Raw genomic sequence first — 26,086 nt, 5'->3', positions numbered from 1 at the left:
AGCCAGTTCTGTGAAGTTTGCAAAGTCACCCTAACTTGCACTACAAGTTGGTCGACATGTCCAGGAAGTGAAAAGCGCTGTCATTTAAGGGAAGCTGGAGGTTTTGAAAGAGGTTGCTGAGAGCCCGAAAAAGAAACGCACTGATCTTGCAAAAGAGCCAGGCCTAGCACCGTTGATCTTGTCTACTATTGTGGATCAGTGTGACATCATCATCCAAAATGTGCAACGCTTGCTTCAGTGCGGACGCAAAGACTGCGCATTATGTTAAAGTAGAGGACGTCCTCTTAACATAGTTTCGACTGCTGCCGGGGTAAACGTTGACAGCACGATTCTTCGTGAAAAGGCCTTCAACATTGCATTATCGCTTGGTGTGGACAATTTTCAGGCCTCCGGTGGCTGGGTTCACCATTTCAAGGTTAGGCATGAGCTTGCCTATAAAGTTTAACTGTCAGCAGTGAAGGGAGCAAGGTTGATGAGTCAGTCATGAACGACTGGGTGACAAGCACGCTGACATCGCTCATTGCAGGCTATGAAGCTCGCAATATTTTCAATGCCGATGAGGCTGGCCTATTCTATGATCTCCAGCCTGAGAAGAAAAGCCTCTGTTTCAAGGGTGATTCTTGCCAAGGCGGCCAGAAATGCAAGCAGCGAGTGACAGTTTTGTTCTGCTGCAATGCCAACGGCTTAGAGAAAATGCCGCAAAATGTAGGCCGGTATCAAAATCTCCGCTGCTTCAAGCATGCTGGTCGTCTGCTGTGTACTTACAAGGCTAACAAGAAGGCTTGGATGACGTCGGTAATGTACATAGAGTTTGTGACATACTCAGACTGCAAGATGTCCAGTCAGAACAGGAAGATCATCCTGCTTCTTGATCAATGCGATACCCACCCAAAGCAAGTGACACTGCAGAATGTGAAGTTGGTTTTTCTTCTGGAAGTTACAACAAGCCACTTGCAGCTACTGGATGCCGGCATCATTAGAAATGACAAGCATTACTTCAAAGGACTTCTCATGCATCGTCTCCTAGCTAAAACTGAACGAAAAGATGACAACCTTCTAATCAGCCTCTTGGATGCCTCTTGCATTTTGTTGCGATGGCCTGGGATCGTGTCTCGGCAATAACCATCACAAATTGCTTCGCAATATGCGGCATTGTGGAGTCAACAGTTGCCAGCTCGCAGGAGTCAGAAGGCATAGAGGACTGGGATCACCTTCGCGTAGGAGTTTCCGCCGATGAATCCATCACCGTGGATTATGACCTTGTGACCTGTGGGCTGCGTACAGTCGAACAGATGGTGACCGAAGTCGTGACATCGCAACCCGAAATTCCGAGTAGCGATGACGAAGACGACGACCGCTGCAGCAGCACCAGTTATCAGCAACAGTCGATAGCTGAAACCATGCACACCCTTTGGTATAGAGTTTGTGAACAGGGATAAGGTGCCTCAGACTCGATCACCTTAAAGAAACCCCATCAAACAGGAACCACCCAAACAGTGACCTTCAACAGCCTCCACTGCTGCAACCAAACTTGATCGAGCCGAGGTCCTCAAGCCCCGCCCGAGGATCACAAGAACAACAACGCCTCTTCTTACTACTAAATTCTCAAACGCACTCTCAAATGTGGATAACATCCTCAGTAAATACTACCCAATTCTCACCAGCAACAAGAAACTTAATAAGATTTTTCCCGACCCTCCCAGAGTAGCCTACAGACGCAACACTAATTTTAAAGATGTTCTCACGCCAAACTAAAGACAAAGAGGAAGTTGGGAACCAGTCCCTATGGCCGCCCCAGGTGCTCTACATGCAAACATATTCAATCTACTACTACAGTAAAAAGTACAGCATCGAATTACACACACAAAGTAACTTCAGCTTTCACCTGCACATCAAGGAACGTAGTCTACTGTCTAGAATGCGCCGCTTGTAGCAAAAAATACACAGGTGAGACTGGACAAAAAATTCATACAAGACTCAACGGTCACCGTGCGGACACAAAACACAATTTACCTAAAGCAGTAGCCAGCCACTTTAATGAACATGGTCATATATTTGACGAAGCAAGGCTCTATATACTACAAACGAATTTCCGTTCCCCTCGCGAAAGGAAATATACGGAATCATACCTCATACACAAGTTTAATTGCCTAAACCCGACGGGAATTAATTTGGCACGTGGCAACTTAGAATCTTTAAAAGCGGTAACTTAAATCTGAAATTCTCATATCATTAACCAAGACACAAAACACATTATGCCACAAGCTAACCTTAATTCTTAACCTCACCCACTCTTCCATTTCGAAAATTTTTTCCTGCCTGCTACTCAATTTATTATACTCTTACAGGTTTTTACGTTTATATCAACTGTACGACCCCCTTCTCCCATGTACACTTGCCCCCGCCCGCTTCTGCGCAGGTCACCCTCCTATTTGTTATTCCGATTTTGATTCCCCCCTCCATTTCCCCCCTTTTTTATATATATTTTTTGAAACACCCTCACCAACACATTCCGAAGTCAATATGCCTTTTTCGGTGCCTCAACCCAGGGTATCGCTATTTCTGGATACCGCCGTAACGACACCTACGTTGAGCAACTGGGGCAATGCCCCTTGAAAGACCATGCCGCTGCCTTTCAGTCACCCCATACATTGCACCGCAGACTCCTCGTCACCATCTTAACTACTTCAAAATTACTCGACGTATTGCTGCTATGCTACTCAAGTCACTCTTTCAACTAGCTTTTTTTTTTTTGTGTGTTATACGTGCACTGACCGCCTGACCGGCTCTTCTAATGCCACAAGAACATGCCGCCAACGACACCCCTGAATGCTTCCTAACCTCTCGCCTCCCCAACGCGCTCCCAGGCCCCTGTCTGTCTTAAATGTTTTCTATTTCTTGTTCTTTCTCTCTTTTTTGTTTTTGTCTTGGTGTCGCCCTGTTTTTTTCTCCCCTTCATTTCTTTCTTTTCTTTTTTCCCCGCGCTCCCATTTTCCCGCTCTTGTCCCCTTGTCTTGGGAACGAAGCTCACAGATGTCGGACGACAGCGCTCGTTACCTCTGAAGTCTCTCCCTTTAAAACCAGCTGCCGGCGACAACACCTGCACGTGACTTCACTGCACTAACCCTTTAAAACTAACATGCCAAGGATGATGAGGCCGCCTTTGACGAAGATAGGTCCTCCTATCGAAACGTTGGCCAGCCTTTCTCAGGCACCTTATCCCTGTTTACAAACTTTATACCACAGTGTGCTATTCCATCTGTCAGCCCCTTTCTTGATTTTGGACTTCCATGCACACCCTCGACATTCTGAGGTGTGCCGTGGCAACTGAGAGTGTTCGGGAAAACAAATAGACACAGCTTTACAACTTCCAGAATTCGCTGCTGGTCGACATGGCGAAGCAGAAAATCCAGAAAGACATCCAGAATTTTTTCCGTTGTGAATAAACTTCTAAAAATGAGTTTCTGGCTCTTTAAGAAGCTAATTTTGTCTGTTTTTGGTGATACGAATTTCGGGTGATATGAATACTTTATGTGACCCCTTGAGATTCACATTATCAAGGTTTCACTGTAGGCGGCGCCAGGGAGGCTGGTGGAGGCAGGGGCACGTTGTGTGTCCTCTTAAAATGCCTCCACACTGGTCCATGAACAATGATGTGGATGGTACACATTTTACTCTATTCATAATGGCCTGTGGGCACAATGGCACAGTGCCCTATCCTGCAAGATAGCTGGCATGCATTCCTGATGCAACTTGCAAATGTCTGGAGTGGCAGAGTAAATTGTGCTAATAGTTGCTACGGCACTCCTCTTGGCTACAATTGTTCAGGTGTCAGCTGTGGTCGGCGCGGCCAGTAGAATTCTGTTCTTCCTTTCTTCTAACAGTCACAAGTACGCTCGAACCTCATTATAACAAAGTAAATTAAATTCCCCTTCAAATCCCCATAGAGATCCCTGTATTTAAAACCTCAATTTAACGAAGTGAAAGTGTCCCGCTAATGGATATAATGAACTAGATTCATCTCCAAAACCAAAACATACCCGACCATTGCGCGCCGAATATATCACTTTATGTGGAGTTCAGCACTCATTCGCTGAGGCTGTTCAACATTCCTGCATCCCCATGTCAAATACACCATCGAGCAACACTGGTCTTTCTGACCACCGCATGTAGCTGCGCACAAGCAACGGCTCACTATCGCACTTCTCCTATGACCGCTCTCTCTAGGGCGCGTCTGGCTACGTGGGCTGCGCCTCTGAGATCTCCCTGGCACAATCTTGGGGGTCAAGCAGAATCCTGCGAAAGTTGTGCGAAAGTTATCGAAATTCTGTCGGATCGTGGTTGCACTCCAGCACTCCCAACTAAATAATGAGAGCACCTCCGAGTGCTCTGAGCTGGAGCGAGGCACTTTGAATGAACCACACAAATGTGTCCTGAGTGCTTGATTTCGACCAGTTAACAAACCACACCAACGGACAGGAGGAGGAGGAACTGTATTATTGGAGAAACCGTTGCACGGTTTATTCCTGGGTGGTTCCCTCTGACAGGGCTCCACTGGTGATCACGGCTCACTGGGCCTGGTCGAGGGTCGCCAGTTGGCTTCCCAGGTCCAGTTCGGAGAGTCTCGCCTCCCAAGATCACGTAGTGAGTGTGTGTGTTGTGACTCGTGGCAAAATTGCGTCGCCCAGACGGTCGGTACGTTCGTGTGTTATGTGCACGAGTGTCGCTGTGTGGTTGCTACACCAGGGACATGTCCCGGACGTAAAACTGTCTGGGGAGACTGCGTGTAGACGAGACAGGTGTGGGTATGTGTTCGTTTGCAGGTGGCGCCAGTCCCTTGCCTGGAGTTTACTGAAAGCTTTGTGTGGGGGAGCGTATTGTGTTCTTCCGAGATGTTGGTCCTGCGGTATTTGTTGACTTGTCTTTAATAACTCGTGGGTCGCTCGTCAGTCTGTCGGGGGCTGAAGAACGGTGTGGTCAGCCGTGCACAGTCCGCCTCTTCGTTGCCCCACGGGCCTTCGTGCCCGGGGCACCAGACGATACCGTGGGTCCATTCTAGTGAGCGACCCAGGATTCGAATGGCTTGTATAGGGAGTGTTCCATTCATGTATAAACGACACGCCGCTTGCGAGTCCGTGAGGACGCGGGCAGACCTTCCCTTGCTCTTGGCGTCGTAAAGTGCGAGAGCGATCGCTGCTGCTTCTGTTGCTGCGCTGCAACGGACAACTCTAGGCCACTTAAATGGGACCAGCCAAATGCATCATAGGTTTCGCCAACTTGGCATACAACTGCACCTTTGATCACTGACTCTTGACAAAGCAGTGCTGGTTAGGCCTAGCCAATAAGGGTACCTCAATGTGCATGCATGGCATGTCCACTGCGGCACCCTACCTCACCTTACTGGACCTGACCCTACTTGCCAGTTTAGTGAAAGGACCTAGCAGGCGACACGCAATCATGGCAGACTCGCTTTTGACACGTTCCTACCTGTAGATGCGGAGACTGGGTGTGAGACCATAGGCACAACCTGGACTGACAGCAGCATGCATGAAGCAGAGCTCAGGTCCATGGGTGATCAGCCAATGGCTACAGTGAACGCCTACAAAGTCTGTATGCGCACTTACTGGATGGAGCAGTGTAAGCTCGCAAGTGGGCACCGAAGCACAAAACTGAATTTGCACAGAACAGCCTAAGTGATAGCGTCGTGGAGTAAAGATCACACGTGCAATATATCTGCACTTCACGGCGACGTATGATCCATGTTGGGCAGGGTTGACATGCAAATACAAAATGCCCTCGGGGACGTGATCACCAGAATATTGCAAGTAGATCACAACATAAACAAAACTCTGTATTTAAGTTCTTGCTGTGCTGGCATTCTAAAAGGCAATGAAACCGATTTTAGCATTAAAATTAATTTTTTTTGGACTGCTCGATTATTCAGACAATCTCGTGACCCTGTTTGTCACAAAAAAAAAAAAAAAAAAGAAGAAGAAGAGAGAAGAAATGGTCACTCGTTACAAGCGAGCATGCTAACATCAATCACTTTCGGAATGACTGTTACTTTCGTGAGAAGTGATGCAACTTGGCACTGGATGCGTCGGCGTATATGGCCAATAGTGTTTCTGGTGCTGTACCAAGCTCACTCTCAGTCGCACGCTTCAACAAACCTGATGCAGTCACGTAAAATCTGAAGAAAGTGACAGTAATACGGTTAAACGTTGATATAATCAAGTCGGTAAAGCCATCAATTTGCTTTGTTACATCAATATTTAATTATATTGGAATTTGACCTTTATGCAAATAAGCCCAGTCACTGATGGATTTTTTTTACGTGGGAGGCACTGTGAAATTTTCTGAATTATTGAGCAATCGGGTAAAAAAGGAAATGTTAATGAAAAAAACATTAACTTGAATGTCGGCCATTAAAGATGGTTTCTTGTTGAGTTGACAATATTTCCACACTGGCAGTACTAAACGAAGCCAGCAACATTTTCGTGTCCTCTCTCCACCCGTGGCTGTGTGTCACCTGCAGTGAGACGATGCTGTCGTGAAAAGCGCTAAGTGTTAAGTGAATGTTTCATCTGCCTCACTCTTCAACGAGTCTTTGAAGCTCGGGATTACACAACCTCCAGCATTAAACTTGCAGGAAGCGCGCAATGCTCACCATCTCAGCTCACCCCCTCTTTGCATATGCAGCAGATCACCTCTAGAGCAAGGCGCGGGCTGCATGTACACCCAGCCACGCTGACAGCCATGCTAGAAATAGAGACACTCTCCCCCTCTCCGACTGATTGTGTTACCGTGCACTCGCTTCCTTCTACTTTCCTCTTGCTTGCGCAAGAAGACAGCACTCATCAAGCTACCGTCCTTTTTGGTTTACCCTCATATGCTTTCACTTGCATCTAAAGCATAAAATGCGCAGGGTACGGTCGCATCTTCTCGCACTTGGACTTTATACAAACGTAACATAATGCTGGCCCACTTTAGCAGAAGATCTCACTCGCACGGCAAACCATTTGAGAAGTGCATTTGCAAGCAGCCACATGTAATTCAATCATTTGACCATCAGCGTCCATGGAATTTTCCATTTATTGTCTCGGTAATCCTTCATGATGCCAGTGATTTTCCTTACAAAGCAGACTTATGTTAATTCGACTTTGTTAATTCGATATTTTGGTTAATTTGATCCTGACTGAAAGTCCTGGATTATGACCACACATTTCTATTCAACCGGTCTTTTGTTGTTTTGATCCTGAAATTCGGCCTTGCCAGAAAATTCAAACTTGGCTGGTTACCACGCATGCGCCCAACCCCTATGGTGACCTCAATGGTGACTTCACAGAGTGACCGCGTTTGTCTCGGCAGCGTTTAGAGCACAGGGAATGCGTAGAACATGTCATCACCTGTCAAAAGCATTTATTTTCGACTTACATTGAGAAGATTCTAAAGCAAAAATGGTTATTCACAATGAATTACTAGAGTATTTACCAGATTCTAATGGGCATCTTTCATTTTTCCATGAAAATTCGTCCAAGGATTGCTTGGGCGGTGCTATTCGATACAAAACCAAAACCGCATTTGCAGCGTTAGTATGCTTTACCGCACAATGCAGCTGTACCGTGGCAAAGCTGACTTTGAAAACTGGCTGCCATTGTGCAACTGATATTAAACCCTTACCCATTTTCCTTGCTAAGAAATTGGGAGCTCGTTAGACCACGAATTTGTTTAGGAGCTTTATTGTCATTTCTACATTAGTTTCCTACTTTAGACCCATGGAAAGCTGGCATGCGTTTGATTCAGGGTCTTGTTAGAATTGGGTAAATAGTGCCAAATGAACGAGCGGTGTGTTATGGTATTTTTTCTGCATTTAGTTTAATTTGACTAGCTGGATAATTCGACCAATTTTGACGGTCTCGTCCAGGTCGGATTAATGAAATTCGACTGTCGAATCATGTATAAAAACACTTTGTTATATTGAGGGTCAAAATACATAGTGTTCTATGAACAAGAAGTTATAAAAGTTAGATACTCCATAATATCAAGAATTTCGTTATATCAACATTTAACTGTATATATAAAAGTGATTGTTCGAGAATATCACCCCCTGCACTCAGTATCTGTGGCTAATGCAGCAAAAATGGTGATGACTTTCATTATGAAAGCTCGTATAAAAAATAATTTTCCCCTCTGTGGAGGTAAATTCTGCACGTTCCATTTTTCTCATTGCAAACATGGGGCATGCTATACTTTTCTTTTTATAATTAGGGGAATGTTACATTCATGTGCATTTTAATTTTTTTTACTTTCACACCATGCAAATTGGCTAGGCGTTAGGCTAGGGGGCGTGTTAGAATTACGTAAATACCATGATGCATACACATGGAATGGCAGCTAGCATGAAGTTCCTTTGATTCTCCAAGTCCTTCAAATTACCACTTTTATTTACCAGGTTCAATTTGTTCTTGGGATCAGCATGCACATTGCAGAAAAGATCGAAATGATAGACGCGTCTTGTGACAGTTGGCAGCAGGCCAGAGAGCAGTTCACCAAACACATACGATTGAGAATACAAAAGCCACTCGAAATGCACCAGCCACTGACAGCCTGCGGCCCGTGTTCTTGTTCACTCGGTGAGCAGCCAAACAGTCTGAGTTAAAATCGTTTGAACAACATCCTAGTGCATGGCCAGCAACATTTACCAACCACACTGCATGACAACAAAGATCCTGGTGTCGTCACCTGCAAATCAAGCACCTAGACATGGTTCTGGCTGATAGCCCATGCAGTTCTTAACATTACCGACAATTTTTTCAGGGTTAGCACTTGGTGTTCTGTACATTTTGTAAACAAGACCAGGAGACTTGACTACTATGTGTCATTACTGTCTGTAATATGTTCAAGTAAGATCATGGTTCGAGCTAGTTGGTATTATTTCATGATTGAGTCTCATGTTGCATATTGACCATGAGTCTGTAATATAGCAGTGCACAAAGGACTAAAGGAAGAAGTACCTTTATCTGTCCAAAAGGATGGTCAGAGCCTCCCACATAGAGAAGTCCAATTTTCTTGGGTAACAGGCTGTTTGTAAAAAACAAGAGATATACACACGCACTTAGGTACAAGGCATTGTGGCAACATTAGGCATGCAAACAGAGATGCAAGTAGCCTATCCAGTAAAAGCTCGTAATTCAAACTTGGTTAATTAGGAATCCAAGATAATTTGTAAAATTTCAACAGTCATGAAATTTTCCATGCACCTAAATATGACTGCATAATTTAAGCAGCCAGCCTGCCGCTTCCTGGCAATGCAACAGGAATCGCATTCTTGGGAGGACCCAATTAGTGCCTTCAGTTGAATTTGAAAACGACAGGTGGCACATACTTGCCACCCCAATTCAGAAATAAATTCTAAAAATTGCAGTACACTCCTGACTGGCACGATTGCGTTGCTGAAATCCTCGTCCGTCATGCCAAAACATTTCCTGACGCCTGCCAACGTTGCCAATTTGTACTTTATGGCAGCAAGCGGAAAGTGCCGCTGTGCAATGGTTTGGAGTGACTGAAGCAAGCAGCTGGGGCTGGTGGAGCCCAAAAATTATGTGCTTTTTGTGTGCAACGAGTACAGATGAAGTCGACAGTTCCCATAATTCTGGGAGCCTTCCCATAAATCAAGGAGGACCTGTCCACCCCCCAAAAGCAGCAATGTTGTCTGCAACTTGCAGTGAATGTTGAATGGATGGAAATGCTGCTTGCATTTCCACCCGTTCCCTGAAGGTGACTAACTGCGAACACTTTTCCAGCAATAATGGCACGAAGCGCACCTGACTCACACCTATTTTGCTTGAATTGATGAATTAATGTTTAGAGAAACAATAAAACACGCAAACCTGTCTGCGTGTCTGCGTGTTTTTGTTTTACTTTTCACCGCAACAAGAGAGATGTACTTCCGTTTCGCCTGCAGGTTCGCACATCGTGCAGTGGTGCATGCAGACACCAAAACTATGTCATTTTCTACCGTGTTCCAGCGCATGATCATGCTCTGTGATCCGCTTGTGTTTGCCTCAGTGTTTGTGCAGGATTGCCTTATACCGCTAGCCAGGTGTCCATGTGCACAGTGCGCAAAATCGTGCGCTTTGCGAAATGAGACAATTGCAACAGCTCGCATGCGATGCTGTGAGTGGAAATGCACCACGCCGCACAAACAAAAGCGAGGAGAAAAAAAAAATGAAGGCAGGCCCGTGACGTATGCGACACGTTTCTCGAGCTCCGGTATCGGAGAATGCAGGGAAGTAATTTTGCTTGCGGAGGCTAGACGAGGCAAGTGGACAGTGTTTTGCTTGGCAGTGGTGCTCGCCTCCTGAAATCATGCGCTCGCAGCACTGAAATATTTCTATCTCGGCTATTAATGAACCTATTTAGAAAATTTTTGTGGGAGAACGCTCCTAAGAGGACACGTAACAACTTCCAGCGTATAAACGAAATTTGCTATGTGGCCACCAGTCCCTTTCTTCTTGCACTTTTTTTGGCATAAAACGCCTCTTCTCATTGTAAGAGTGGCTTTTATGGTACAGCAGAAGGGTAATTCACTAGTATACAGGCGAAATAGTTTTTCTAGTTAGTGTCTCTTTAACCCTTTCCATACCATGCTCATTGGGCATCGTTAGCCTACTAACGACATTAAATGCCACTTTCAATACTTTCTGCTCACAGACACACCCACGGACACACCGCATCAGCGGACATGAAGTAGGAGACGTACATTTTTGTTTTCCAGTCAGTTTGCATTTTTCGCACTTGGCAGCGATTTTTTATCGCACTCCAAAGTTTCCCAATCGTCAAAGCAAAAAGCAAGAATGGCCGCCTACAGAAATGGTGTGCGCACTTCGAAAGATTGCAGATCTTGCAATTCCACTGCATCTGCAGCTGATTTTATTGATGGAATGAGCAGCAGCGAGTCTGAGGATGGTGCCTTCTTGTTGGACTTTGAATTGGAGAGTGACAAAACCAGCCTGGAACATCGCCTGCAGCCCGGTTAGTTTAGCTTGTTGCTTCGGCCTGTCTTTGTTGTCATTTGGAGTGCTTGATTTGTGTTCTTGATATTATTTATTTCCTTGACCGAGTATCCACATTATTTGGGCACGACTCCTTGCCACCTGCGCAGCAGGGAATGTTCTGCCCAGCATGGGAACCGGGCATTCATTTCGGCATGTGAGTCCTAGATGTTTTCAGGCTGTTTTTCACTGTGGAGGTGATCACCAAGATCTGCGAAAACACTAACAAATACGCCTGGTCCACGAACCTGGAGAAACCAACCTACAGTGAAGCAGACGGGTCACTCCCGCAGAGATGATGATATTTACAGTCGAACCCGACTATATCGAACCCGTTTACATCGAATTATTCTATATATCGAACAATTTCTGGTCACGGTATAGTTACAATGAGTATATATAGCAAAAATTACGCTTACATCGAACAAATATTGCAGTGACTCCCGATATATCGAACGTCAAGCGGCGGAAAAGTGCCCCCAGAAGTTGGCTTTCCCTCGCGATGGCGGGGATCGCGGGGAAACCCGGCGGCGCGGCTCCATCCAACCACTCTCCCTACCGTGACCGCGCTGCCTCGGGCTGTTCGGGCGAGCCGTCGACACTCCCCCTGTCGCACATAGTGAAGTCTATTATCCTCCCTCTTTCTCTATCATCTTTCACTTCCCACTCCCTCTCCCCTGACGACGCTTCGCCGTGCTCCCTCACGGGTTGCAGAATCAAGCGTCCTTCCTTTCTTTAGATCACTATCGACACTCCCCAGCAAAAAATGATCTTGGCCCGCCTACAGCGCTTGCTCAGACAGCCAATCAGAGGCTCTTGTGCGTTCTTCGTGCAAGATGGCGAAAGTGCGAGTTGTCTGGCTGCTTCTCTGGTTTATCGTGTTCGCGCCTTGTGGGCCTTCTCCCGCAGTGTTGCCGTCATGAAGCGGCAGAATTCGCCTTTCGTCGTGAAGATCGAAATCATAAATCGCATCGAACGCGATGTCCCCGCAGCGTGCAAGATTCCGAGAAGCACTCTCAGCTCGATTAGGGCTTAAGTGGCCAGACTCGCAACCTGTCCCGACGCGTACGCACGGCTGTGTACGAGCCGTTCTTCATACGTGCCGGTTTCCGCGTGCTCGGTGACGACTGTAAATTTTGATGAATGCGACGAAGCCGTTGCCGGTGTTGCCGAAGTTTGGAGCGAGCTGTCAAAATTTCCGGGACATTCGAATCAACGGTGGACGAGTTTGTGAATGCAGATGATGGTGTCGCGACGACGGTAGATCCCGAAACGAAGACTACATCGCCGACATCGTACCGAGCACAAATGAAAGTAGGCACGTTGAGGAAAGCAACTACGGTCCTTTGCCCACAACCTCCGAAGTGATTGGTGCACTCGCATTAGTCCGGTGCTTCTGCGCGAATGCGGAAGGTTGCGGCCTCAGCTTTTCAGACTCCTTAGACAACGTGGGGAAGTGCGTGCGTCGCAGGCAGCGAAATTGCCCAAGCAGAAGAAAATGCAGGACTAATTTATGCGAAACTAAGCTACTTCCGTCAATAAAGTGATTTTATAAATGGTATGTGCTTTTATGACATCCAATTATTTAGCAGGCTTATATCGAATTATGCTCTATATCGAACTGATAGGCGTTTTTTTGCGAGTTCGATATAGCCGGGTTTGACTGTATAGGCGTTCCTCTGTACTGTAGTCGAGCTGCTGTGGCTACACCTTCATTGGAGCACATCAAGCTTGTTTTCTGGTCCAATTCCACCGAAAATAATGTCAAGAAGATGTTTTGTGGCACTGCTGGGGATGCTGCACGTATCCGACCCAGACAATGAGGTATGACGCACCGGGGCGAAATTGGACAAAATTTCGTAGTTGCTACAGTACATGGACGGACGATCAGCGAAGTTTTTCCAGCCACACTGGGAACTTTCTGTTGATGGAATGGATGGCTAAATCAAAGGGGTGCTCCGGAATCTGGCAATGTATACGAGATAAAATGACCAACTGGTGCTACAAGTTAGGGGTGCTGGCAGACCCTAAAACAAGGTATACAATTCAATTCTTTGTATAAACTTGCAAATGTGAAATGCCCAGTGCCAATGGCTTGGCCTATAATGTAACCCATCTCTGCAATCTCTAACTTGACCAGGGATACTGTACCTATGTGGATAGCTTCTACACATCGGCTTCGCTGTTTCGGCACTTGCCTGAACGCAAGACAGTAGTGTGTGGTACGGCATGTAAAGGCTGCCATGGATTTTTGATGAAGCTGAAAGAGACCAGCAGGGAAAAGAAGGCCAAGCGAGGAGATGTGCGTTGGCTTCGGGACAATGGCATTCTTTACCTCCAATGGAAATATTGACGGGCGGTGGACATGGTGAACACTGTGCATACGACAAGCCAGAAAGTGCTTGCCAAACGAGAGAGAAAAAAAAAAGGATGGACAACGGCAGCAAGTTTGCATTAAAAATACCACGGCTGGCCAACAAATACAAGACAGGAATGCTTGGCGCCGACAAGTCGCACCAGTTGATTGGTTCGTACAATGTGCTACAGAAGCCTGTTCGGTGGTGGAAAACCCTTTTTTTTCCATTGTACTGGCATTGCTTGTGTCAATAGCTTTATCATTTTTCAGGCACACTGGAAGCTACATCCCGAGATTGCCGAGCTCAAAAGAATTGCCCGCTATGACCAGCTAGCGTTCAGAACGGCGCTAGTGAAACAGCTCCTTGAACTTGAGGATACCGTATTTACTCGCATAATGATCGCACATTCTTGTAAAAAAAATTGATGCAAATTCAGGGGTGTGATCATTATGCAGGTTAAATTTCCCACGAAAATAAACATTTTCTTTTTTCATCCCGCATTTGCTGTGGGATGACAAGCAGGCGGCTACCGCTGTCAGTGCGGGACACCAAAACAGAAATGGCGGCCGGCGGAGCAAGCCGAACGCGATAATTTTTCTTCTTGCGAGTACATTACGCGCATTGAAACAGTTTCTTCCATATCTGTAATGAATAATATTGTTAATATCGGCAAGCTTGCGACAATAACGTAGCCATGTCCACTTCGAGGGGAGAGAAACAGAGATGGGGGCGCTTAGCTGCCAGTGACATAGAAACACATGGCGGGCATGCTGCAGGCATGTTTCCGCTAAGGGTGGACAAATATCTTAGCAGCGTTACAAGCATTGGCATATGAATAGGGCACACTTCTAACATATCAGTGTAAACGTGGCCAATAGCGTTGCCGCTAGCGATTTGCTGCATGCCCACGAGTGCAGACGAGAAGAATAGAAAGGTGCCCTTTATGTTGTTGTTGACCAAAACCATTGTGAAGCCTACAAATAATAAAGCCGAGGCAAGTTTGGTTGCAGCTTCTTTTTTTTCATGGAAGTGCGGAAAGTGATGAAAGGAATGAAATGGGGCATCTGCTTATTAATGATGGGTGTGTGCAGACAGCTTGGTATGTCTTCAAGAGTCATTTGCGTAGCATTCGATGGATGGTAAGCGCGATCATCATTAGCTAGACTTGGTAGATGAGATATCGCTGCAACAAGTTCAGGGTGCAATCATTACACGGGAAAGATAAAAAATTGGATTTTGACGAGAAAATTAAGGGGTGCGATCATTACGAGAGTGCGATCACTATGCGAGTAAATACGGTATATTACCAGTTTGCTCCCACCCACCACCTGAATCTATTGAGCACCAGCCTGCCAAGATGGGGACCTACAGACACTGTAGAAAGTGCTACCAAGACAGGAAAACCCAGCAGAAAACAAGAGTTTACTGCAAGACATGCAACATTCCAATATGCTTTACATCGAGGAACTGCTTCGCCACATGGCATGCCCAACTGTAATGCTTGCATATGAATTTTTGTCCTAGACCTAGTCTATGAAACATTCAGATTTTTTTTTTGAACTAGTGCCTATTAGACGCACTTTATTTTGTATATTTCAGAATATTTGTAACATTTTCTTTTTAGTAGATACAATTGTGTCCTTACGAATTTTGTTCAATGTTATTCAAAAATCTCGATTCTGGCAATTTATATCTTTTTTTTACATAGATCCCCTTAATAAAACTTTTATGCATGAAAAGTGCATTCATCCAGCTTTTTGTTTATGTATTACACAAAGTAAAGAGTACAGTAATTCCTCCAGAAAAAGAAATCTGGCGTAACATACAAAAAACACAATTTTTCCTATGGTAGGGAAAGAGTTAAACTAGCAATGAAGACAGTTTATGCGGCCCGCCAAACCGCTTTGCAGCCATATGTGGGATCCAACTTCAATAAAAGAACAGTAAAAGAATCTTTGGCCACGTGACTTTGTAACATGTGATGCGACAATCACTGCTCTCTGTTTGAGAGCAAGTGACCATCAGATTCCTTCTGCCTATGTGGATTTGCAAGTCCTACAAAGAAGATGCAGGACGATGTGACGACAACCTACTTGGCGATTCGAGAACGAGCACATTTTCACACTCCTGGCTCATTAGCCAAGCTGCCAGAGATTAACGGCGATGATTACAAAGTGTGATGATGGCGATGATGATGTTGCAATGCTCCTCTTTAGCAAAAGCCGCCTGCATTACTTGGTGCTATGTTGCTTATATTAATCGTGTTACATTTGGTGGAGTTGCTGGGCGATTTATGTAAGCAACAGAGCCCTAAGAAAACCCAGGCGATTTCGACTAAACAGGAGCTCTGGTATAGCAGCCAATGACTTGAAGCACTTCCTCTTCACTACATGAAGGACGACACCTCACAGTGCACTCTGAGCCAATGCAAATGAAGATGCAATGGTGTGAAAAAGAAACCACAGTGCAATAGTGGGCTTTCATTACCAATGCACAATTTTCACATGCATGCAAGCAACCTCCCCCCCCCCCCCCCACCCTCTCCTCCCCCTATAACTTACCCTGGGCCAGTTTCTTTAGCAATCTTCAGCCTAAAGTCGATCGTGTTGAGATGTGGTGGCTTCCACTTGAGCACGTCATTGGCACGGCCACAGACGTATGGCTGCAGGGTACGGAGTTTATTATGACACCTTACTTTACATCACGTGCACCACAAGCATAACACTAAAGCCAGTATGGATTAACAGAGACTGCCTTCCAAGGATAGTACATATACCAGTCATGGAAGCAACAGAGCTGCAGAGAAACATGTAAACATCAGGCACAGGTCTCAACACACCACCAATTTTCAAGCAGCACACTCAAACCTTGTTACAACTAAGTTGCATCGAGCACAAATATACCTTTGTTATATCCAATACAGTAGAACCTCATTGATACAATCCCCTTTCATTGGTAAGGTTTCTCCACGCCAAGGTTCTCGATCGAGAACACAGATGATGACACAATACAGTTAGGCTTCTTTTTTACCAGTTTACATGTTCCCTGAAAACACGATCTTTTGGCACCAATGTTCAGTACATCGCCAGACTGCTATCATATGATATGTTTTCCGACTGCTAGTTCCTATGTAAACAAGAGGAGGCATAAAGTGTGCGCGACTGCAAACAGTAATGGCTCGTTGCAGCAGCTAACCCATAGTACTTGGGTGCTTGTGCAACATCAAAACAACGGTGCGCACTCAGTTTCCCATTCCAGTACCAGAAAATGTAAATAAAAATCTCCTCCATGCCACATTTAGAACTATCAACACCAACCCAAACACGATAAGCATCTTCATTTATCTGTTTCACAGCATGTGTGGCATAGTGCCATTGTAGGCATACTGCACGCCTTTAGTAGGTGATAAGCGGAATACTTCGCCATTCCTTGCAGCCTCTTTGAGTGATGCCTGTCCAATGATGCATCTTTTGCAGAAGTGAAAGCAGCTCACAGTTGCCGCATTGGCTGAAAAAGCTATGTGCTGCCCTCGTGCACCACTTGCACAGCCAGGAATGGCCTGGGCACAAAGACAGCTCACCCATTCACATTGCACCTGCCCCACTTACACTGCTCTGTTCAACAGCCACTATGATGGTGTCCAGGAAGCACAAGTCTTGGTCCCTCAAGAAAAAGCTGAACATACTCGCAGACATCGAACGTGACCCAAAGAGAAAGCCCATAGACATCACCTGTGAACTTGGCCTGCCAGCGTCAACTGTCAACATGCACAACGCGCTTGGCCAACAACTTTGACTTCACTCGCGCAATGTGTTGGGGTCCCATGAACTTCTGCGGTACTGTGCAAAGCCAACAGCCAGCTGATATACATTAATGTACACCCGTAAGCAAAAGTATACGGACCAGGGATTGCCCAATAAAACTCAGTTTCTCCTTTGTCTGTGAATGCAACCTGACATTAAAGACTGCAGTCCAAACTTGGCATTCCGAATTTTCGAGTGCACTCGTCAATTTCCGTTTATGCATGTTAATTACGCGCCTGTGGTCCGTATACTTTTTGCGCACCGGTGTACACCGTCTTTCTGAGTGGAAAATGTTGGAGGTGACGTGAATGTGTGCCGCTGTGCACATGTCGTATTTCTGCATGTGTAACCAGCACCAAAAATGAAAAAAAAAAAAAAAAAAAAAATTTGAACAGTAAAGTCGGAGTGCGAGTTAAATGTGAATTTCACCATGATATGTGGCTTTCCGGCAGTGCTCCTTGTGCTGCCATCAAGCCACACCTTAAGGCAAGGTTCTCTGCCATTCAAAGTTTCGTTATCTCCCAGAGAAACCCACCCTCTCCACACCCCTATATGTTGAAGCCCCTTTCTCCCCTCTTTCATCGTTGCCCATTCTCCTCCTCTGTATGGGTCGTTATTTTGGGTTTAGCAGTTAGTAAATAGCGCACACGGTGCCAGCGAACTTGAATACAGTTCACGATAAACTGTGCTCAACTACTGTTCATCACCACAGCAGAAGCTGAAGATCATCAGCGTAGCCAAAGAGGGGGGTTTAAAAAAGAGCGTTCACTGAAGATATGACGTGGATGAGTCGTGCATCCGTGAAGATGTGAGTGTTGTTGTATGCAGGTTTACACCCCAAGATTATTTTTCTTTCTTTCCGGGCTGTGGTGAGGGGGGGAGGGGTCAGGCGAAAAGATACGGTGGACATGGCCCATGCACTAGGAGATTACAAGTGGATGGAGTGAGTCAAGAAAGGTAGCTTCAGTGCATCACACCCAGTGTTAAATGTAACATTACCTGCTAAGTTTTCGAGACATGGCATAGTTGTGCACGGAATGCTCGTTTTGGGACAAGCACACGTGCTTCCCGCTTCTGATGCCCCTCATCAAGCCAGCTTGCAGTCATCGTGCTCCATACATCGTGCATCAATCCTTGCAGTCATTGAGTGAACTGTTATTATGTGTGTTTAGGCATGTTACACCATGCATTAGTTAGCAAGCAGACGCTCCTGCAATTTACACTGCCCATAAGACTATGAGCCTTACTTTGTCAAAAAGCAAAATATTTTGCTATCTCTATCAATGCATCGCCCTGCAGATGAAACTGTGACATCTTTTTATGAATTCAGCACTTAGTTTTCTCGGCACGGACGTTTTTTCGTGAATTTTTTTCTACCACATTTGATTGAGGTTCGAGTGAATTCGTCATAAGCGTTTCTCCATTACGCACTAAAATATTGGTGTGGCGACAGGCTCTGCGCATATTTCCGTGCAGCCTCCGCCTTGTTATTATCTGGCTGAGCGTAACCCGGCTACACGCTGGACTGCGTTACCGATAAAACAGCGCCACTGCTGCGTCACCCGAGGTATGTGTCATTGATGATGGCTAGAAAAACAAGCTGCCCGGCTGAGAAGCGTTGCTTTTTTCCTTCCACTACTGAGATGAGCGTAGCGTTGGTGTGCTCGTCCGTCGCCATCGCTAATCGAACAAACAGTTGTTACATTTTTATGTTGGGATTTACCCTTCGGCAGACGCGACATTCCACATCCGGTGACCTGGACGTGATGAAACCGACCAGAGGGCTGGAGGAATGCTCCGAGCGGTGAAGTGACATGCCTGGTGACTTTAGCGCGCTGGCATTGAATGCAGGAATGCACCCAGGTGCGGAAATCCCGCTGCATGGAGGGTCAGACATAGCGGCCGGCCACGAGGCGTGTAGAGGCACGTATGGCGGGATGGCTGAGATTATGTAGCTGGTTGAAGAGGCCACGGCGATGGGAAAGGGGCACGTAAGGCCTGCTTCGTGCCGTTGACATGTTGCAGTAGATAGTCGTTGCCGATCCAGGTATGGAGACTTGTTGAAGTTGTAGTGATGACCCGCCCTTAAGAGGTTCCTGCAGTTCGACGTTCGTAGCCTGAGCCTCGGTGAGGACGTCGGCTGTTATCTGCGAAGAGCTGATAGCTGCCACACGTGAAAGTGCGTGGGCGACTACGTTGTTCTTCCCGCTGATATGTTGGATGTCGGTGGTAAACTGGGCAATGAACGAGAGCTGGTTCTGCTGGACCGGTGGGAGTTTGTCGCGGCGTTGAGAGAAGGCCTAGGTCAGAGGTTTATGGTCGGTGTAAATAGTGCAGTGCTGTGCTTTGAGAATGAGGTGAAAGTGTTTAACTGCTTCGTATGTCACCAGACGTTCTCTGTAGTAAGCCGGCGAACTCGACGGGGCGGGGGTTGTCGTTTCGTCGGTGGGACTGGCTGGAAGGGGTCATTTTCCGAGCTGAGAGCTTCTTGGAGAAGAACGCCAAGGGATGCCAGGTGTTGTCTACGCATTGCATAAGGGCGGCAACGACAGCGAAGCTAGAGCCGTCCGTGAAAAGCCCCAAGGGAGTGTCTGGCATGGGATGGGAGAGAAGTGCGGCGGTGCAGAGAGCAGCTTTGCATTTTTCGAAAAGTTGCGTTAAAGCCAGTGTCTACGTGACTGGTTGGTTTCCTCGTAGACCAGCCAAGGCATCATAATATAATAATATTTGGGGTTTTACGTGCCAAAACCACTTTCTGATTATGAGGCACGCCGTAGTGGAGGACTCCGGAAATTTTGACCACCTGGGGTTCTTTAACGTGCACCTAAATCTAAGCACACGGGTGTTTTCGCATTTCGCCCCCATCGAAATGCGGCCGCCGTGGCCGGGATTCGATCCCGCGACCTCGTGCTCAGCAGCCCAACACCATAGCCACTGAGCAACCACGGCGGGTAGCCAAGGCATCATGGAGGGGAGCCTGGTAGTCGGCTGCATGTGGCTAGAAACGGCTGTAAAGGTTCAGCATGCCGAGGAAACGGCGAAGGTCTTTAGCGGTGATGGGTTGAGGTTAATTTTGCAGGTCTGAGATGCGTTGAGGCAAAGGTCGAGTTCCTTCCAATGAAACTTCGGGGCCGAGGAATTTGACGAATGAAGCGCCGAGTGTGCTCTTTGGGACATTGACAAGTAGGATGTGGTTATCGAGGCGTTGGAAGAGTAGACGAAGGTACCTGTGGTGTTTGTCGGCGTTGTGGGAAAGACCAATATGTCGTCAAAATAGACAAAACAGAAGTCAAGGCCGTGGACGACTTCGTCAATGAAGCGTTGAAAGGTTTGTCCAGCATTGCTCAGGCCAAAGCTCATGAAGGGAAACTCGAACAAGCCGAAAGGGGCAATGATTACAGTTTTCAGGACGTCGTTCGGATTGACGGGTATCTGCGTGTAGGCCTTCACCAAGCCTAGCACTGAAAAAACGTGGCAGCCATAAATACGACGGGCGAAGTCCTGTACGTGGTGAACAGGGTACCTGACCGGAATGGTGTGGCCGTTGAGGGCACGGTAGTCCCCACACGGCCGCCAGCCTTCGGTCTTTTTCGGGACAAGGTGAAGTGGGGAGGCCCATGGGCCGTCGGAGCGGCAGGTGATTCGCTCATGGAGCATGGCTTTGCAACTCTGCTTTGGCTATGCGCATGAGGTCCAGGGCAAGGTGACGGGCGCAGCAGAGAACCGGGGGGCCTGGGATGGTCCGGATGTAGTGCACAGTGGTGTGCTGCACATCACGTGGCAACCCGCTAGGGCGCGTCAAACCGGGAAATTCGGCGAGGATGGCATTGTAGGGTGAATGATTTTCAACACCGAGTACTTTGATGCTTGGCTGGTGGGTAGTCCTTCGCTGTCCTGGCGAAGAATATCCCGTTGTCGCGTCGATGAGAGGGTCGTGGCGGCAGTCCGGAAGGAGGTTGTTGTATGCCAAAAAGTCTGAGCCGATGACTGGCTCGATGACGTTGGTGATGACAAAATTCCAATGAAAGTCATGGCATAGGTTGTTAAGCAGGACGTGCAGGCGGAGCGAGCTGTAAGTCTTCATTGTGGACCGGTTTGCCTCGCTAGGCTCGAAAGACATAGGAGGACGGGTACCTTGAAGATGGGCTCACGGGTAGCAGCAAATGTTGGAACCGCTGTCGACAAGGAACTGCTGCTTTGTAATTTGGTTGGTGACGAAGATGCGACCGGCTCCAGGTTGGCAGCTCGCAGCTGTGTCTATGAGCTGCCGTTAGCATTTCCCTTATGTCCAGCGGAGCAGGGTGGTCGACATTGTCATGCTCTGTCCCCGAAGCGTCGATGGTACTAGCACTGGTCATCGTCACCAGGCTGCTGTGACGGGGTGCTGTTACGGTCACGGCTTTGCGTGTGGCGCGTCGGAAAGTGTTGATCCAGACGTCGTGCCACTTGCAAAGCCGTGACCTTAACTCTTCTCAGCTGGGCAGCCTGTATTTGTAGCCACCGTCGGTGATGCATACCTTGGGTGACGCAGCGGTGGCGCTATGTTTTATTGGTAACGCAGTCCAGTGTGTAGCCGTGTTACGCTGGGCCAGATGATAAGAAGGCGGAGGTATATGTGCAGAGTGTGTCGGCACATTGGCAAGAAAGATTTTATATTTGCTTCATTTTGCTCATGTTTGTTATGTGTGGGGATTGAAGTGTGCCCCAGCACCCTTGCACAGGCATATACCTAGTCTATCTTTCAAATGCCTCTCCCCTTTCCACTCGCAGTGGTGGTCCAGCCAGCCTAGGATTTGTACCAATGACCTGTGGCACTGCACCAGTCTGGCTTGATCCTCCATGCCCCACGGCGGTGCCCAGTGGTCTCCAGCAAAGGCTTGGTTTGAGGACAACGGCCCCGTCCTATGCTACGTGGACGACCTCACCTTCCCCGATGGCAACAATTAACAAGCCCGTTCTACACTACGGAGACAACCCCTCAACAGAGATGCCAGAGGTCCATTGGGCCACAAGAAATGACAATACCGAAGCAGATTTGTAAGCATCACATTGTACTCGATTTATTAGGACATTTAGCAGGAAACGCGAACTGGATTGTTTAGGGACTCGTGAAAGATGTCAGTGGGAAAGTGTAGTGACCAAACTCCCATCAACTCAGTGTGATCATTTATGTGTGGTTACATGAATTTGATGTGGGCTTGTATATTGTGTGTTAATATTGTAAGTGTGTCTTGTATGCAGTTGCCTATTTCATGTCTTGTGCACCAGGAACCATGACACTAATGTTGATCCTTTCCAGACGCACTTGTACATTGCGAGTTAATAATGTAAATGTGTCGTGTATGCCGTTGCCTATATTCATGTCTCGCGCACTGGGAACCATGACACTTGTGTTGATCCTTTCTGGATGCTAAGCCATATGCAGTGCCTCATGCTCGCACGGTTGTACTGCACCGAGCCCCACTTATCGGAGGCCCAAGCCAAAGGAGACTGTCCGAGCTCTTGTGAGTGGGCCAATTTTGATTATAATGAGAGCAAGCTGCATGTACTCGCGATGTTCTAGCGGTGCACATCACACAATATGGCCGCCAAGGAATGAGTCAGAAACACGGAGCATTACGGTATCGGCTGGTGCAATTGACGAGATTGCTGAGCTTCGTCCCTGAACGGTATTCTTGGTTGTCGAACGCTTTTGAGGCTGTCACTGTGCAATGTTTCATGGGATCCGGCACTGGACATGTCAGCATTCACAGGCAACGACATTCTCGCCACCATGTTGAGACTGCCCGCTTGGCACTGCACGAGGAATACTGTCGGAAACGTCCAGTGCCAAGTCGTGCGAAATCTTGCAAAACTGATCATAGCCTTGAATTTAGCACTGCTGTGTGTTTGTTGGGCGTGATGATATGTTGACTTGGATAACATTCTATTGCCAGCAGAAAAGCACAAAAGGGGGACATAGTGGTGTCTGTGTCTCCCTTTCGTCCTTGTCTGTCGGTTCTAGAAAGTTATCTAAGTATCCTCGAAAGTGACAAGTCATGAACATGGCCCCTGCAGCGGACATAATATAGTCTGATGATGAAGACAAAACGTTGACTCGCCATCCTGGCCCTGCAAAAGTGCTTGTCCAGTGAAGCTGTTCAAAACCACCACTACAACTGCTGAGGGTGGTATGCAATGCTTCATTGCTCAATTCCTCCTCCGGTGCATTGTTCATCCACAGAAGAATGTGGACGTGCAGAACTTCCCTGTGCTAAAATTTCACTGCAATCAACCAGTGGCAGCATGCTGCCACTGGTAGTATTGCCATTTCTTTTCCCTTTGCTGCTCCTCATATTCATGCTGCTGCTCGAGAGTTTTTAACTATGCGTTGCCTACCCATAACGGTGCTGCAACAACAATGAAATCAGTTGCTAGGCTGGTTCTTCTATATATGAAAGGCTAGTGACGTCACTCCCCAAGTCGCAAGCTGCTGTGGTGATGGCAGCTTGCGCAACAGTAATCTTTACCGGGAAACATATCCAGGGAGTACTACATGCTTTGCATTGTTCGCAGGAGCACCTCATCATCAGTTATGTGGTTTGGATGCTTGTTTTGTGCTTGTTCTTTATTGAAGTGAATGCGTGATACCAAAGAATGTATGCATTTTTCACTTCAATTGCTGAAGGTTTTTTTTTTCGTGAGGACACCACCGCGAAGAATTCTGACCACCTAGAGGTTGAGATCTTTTACAGCTTCACAGTAAAAAATCTGCGCACAAGCGTAATTACTTCCTGCCTCACACTTTATAATGTGGCTGCCACTGTTGGTAATCAGATGTGCAATCATGTGCCCATCAGCAGAATGCCACAGGGGTGGGCAGCCATGACTCAATCTTATAAACTGCCAAGACAGCTCATATTCATAAAGAGTTGTATAGAAAAGGAGGCCACACTTGTACACCTGCACAGGTTGCACAACTTGCCCAGAGAACTGCAACAAGGATCACTCACGTCCATTTTGGGCTGGAAGATGAGGCCATCCAACTCGTGAGGCATGCTCTGTGCAAACTTGTCACTCAGCAACTGTAAACAATGGCAGTAGAAAAAACAAACTCCTGAAAGCACAATACATGCTTGGAAATATAAGCAGTCTATCAGAGCTTACTAAATGCGGCGGTCAGTGGAGTGTCAAAATGGCAAACAGTTTGCTAACATCAATCGCTATTTCATTTGATTCATGCTACACATTTACTATTCAAGGTCTTCAGGCATCCAGAATTTACAAATAACATTTTAAATTGATAGATCTACACAATATCGCTTTCCCAATCCTGACAGCAAAGGATGAAAGGCGACAAAATGGCTCATATAAAAGATACCTCCAAATCGATGAAACTGATGTACCGGCGCCTAACTTATGGTGCAAAATAAAAAACAAATTGAACTTTGGCCTTTATTTTCACATCCAGTAAACAACTTCTCAACGCAAAACTTGCAAATGGTATGGAGTTCTGAAAGAATACTTTGTTAGTGGGAACTGATTTAGTGTTTCTCTTTAGTACAGTCGAACCCGACTATATAGAACCCGTTTACATCGAATTATTCTATGTATCGAACAATTTCTGGACACGGTATAGTTACAATGAGTATACATAGCAAAAGTTATGCTTACATTGAATAAAAATAGCAGCGACTCCCTATATATCCCTATAACAATTAGTGGTTGTAACAATGAAATTTTCATAGCACTTGAATATTGTTATAAGTGGGTTCACGTAGAATACTCGTGTAGAATAAGCAAAATAAAATAAAGATATACAGTGCAGTCCACTTATAACGATATCGAGAAAGACGAAAAATATGATCGTTATAACCGATGATCGCTATATCTGGACTGCAGTTATCAAAAAAAAATAAATAAATAAATAAACGCGTTTGCGCTCTTTACCTTTGCAGCTCTGAACTCGAATTCGCTACTTGCTCTAAAGAATAGATGTTGTAGACAGTAGGCCGTGAAAAACAAACTTTATTTCTAGCGCCAATGACCGTCTCAAGGATTAGGCGCGCCGAAATAGTCCGAAATCTGCACTTGCTTTTGCGGCAGCTTCAGCTTCACAACCGCGGTGTGCATAGATTCCAGCTGCTGCGCGAACACTGGCGGCAATCCTTTAGCATGCATAAAATCAATTAAGGAGTCGATCGACGATAGTGCACTTTGCGTGGACATCGGGGTCAAGGAGCCACTGTCGATCTCGTTGTCACTGTCGCTGATGCCGTCGCCACCGTCGCACAACTTCGCGTCTGTCGAGACAGCACATCTTCGGCGATCGCCTCGTCGGTGACCTCATCGCAGAACGAGGCAGCACTGTCTGCAGTCAAAAACTCCTCCTTCGACACACACCTGTGTCACCAGTAGGAACGAGCTCCCAGAGCTCGGTTATGTCAGCGACTTCCACCGGGTCGGTCTCAGCAGGTTGGAGAAGTTCGTCCTTACGCACAAAGCCCGCCTTCTTGAAGCAATTGGTGATGAACCACTGGTAAAGCGCCTCTTCAACATCGGCGTTCAAAGGGTCTCTAACCCCTTTTCCGCTGATCGGAATGGCCGCCGATAGCTCCTGCCTTCACAATCGCGGTGCTCCCGGTTTTCAAGATGGTTGATATCGTTAACTGGACGAGCTCATACTTCTTCACGAGGGCGCTCACCTTGAAGCCGCATCGAGAGTCCTGCAAAATATCCATCTTCGTGTCAAGCGACACAGCTTTGCGCTTTGTCGGCGCCATCCTCGAACTGAGTTGAACCGTTGGTTGCACGCTGCTTCGGTGGCGTCAGCCTGCTATCGCGAGAGACGCGGGATGGGCGCTACCGCGCCGCTTTGCTTGTCGCTTCTTTT

The 26,086-nt window shown here is 46.8% G+C and overlaps 1 protein-coding gene across 1 annotated transcript in view; it reads right to left on the bottom strand.

Annotated features, from left to right (window-relative positions):
* The window catches only part of mRNA-cap (RNA guanylyltransferase and 5'-phosphatase mRNA capping enzyme), a 120,338-nt gene that overhangs the window by 13,335 nt on the left and 80,917 nt on the right, over positions 1-26,086 (bottom strand). The window contains exons 15-17 of the mRNA XM_050185056.3: positions 24,207-24,278; positions 15,973-16,073; positions 9,015-9,081 (exon numbers count right to left, since the gene is read on the bottom strand). Coding sequence (XP_050041013.1) covers positions 9,015-9,081; positions 15,973-16,073; positions 24,207-24,278 — 240 coding nt within the window. The remainder of the gene's footprint in view (positions 1-9,014; positions 9,082-15,972; positions 16,074-24,206; positions 24,279-26,086) is intronic.

Source organism: Dermacentor andersoni, chromosome 4 (genome assembly GCF_023375885.2).
Source record: "Dermacentor andersoni chromosome 4, qqDerAnde1_hic_scaffold, whole genome shotgun sequence".
Classification (NCBI taxonomy): Eukaryota; Metazoa; Arthropoda; class Arachnida; order Ixodida; family Ixodidae; genus Dermacentor; species Dermacentor andersoni.
The sequence above is the reverse complement of the archived record's forward strand: the minus strand, read 5'-3'. Positions and strand labels throughout refer to the sequence as shown.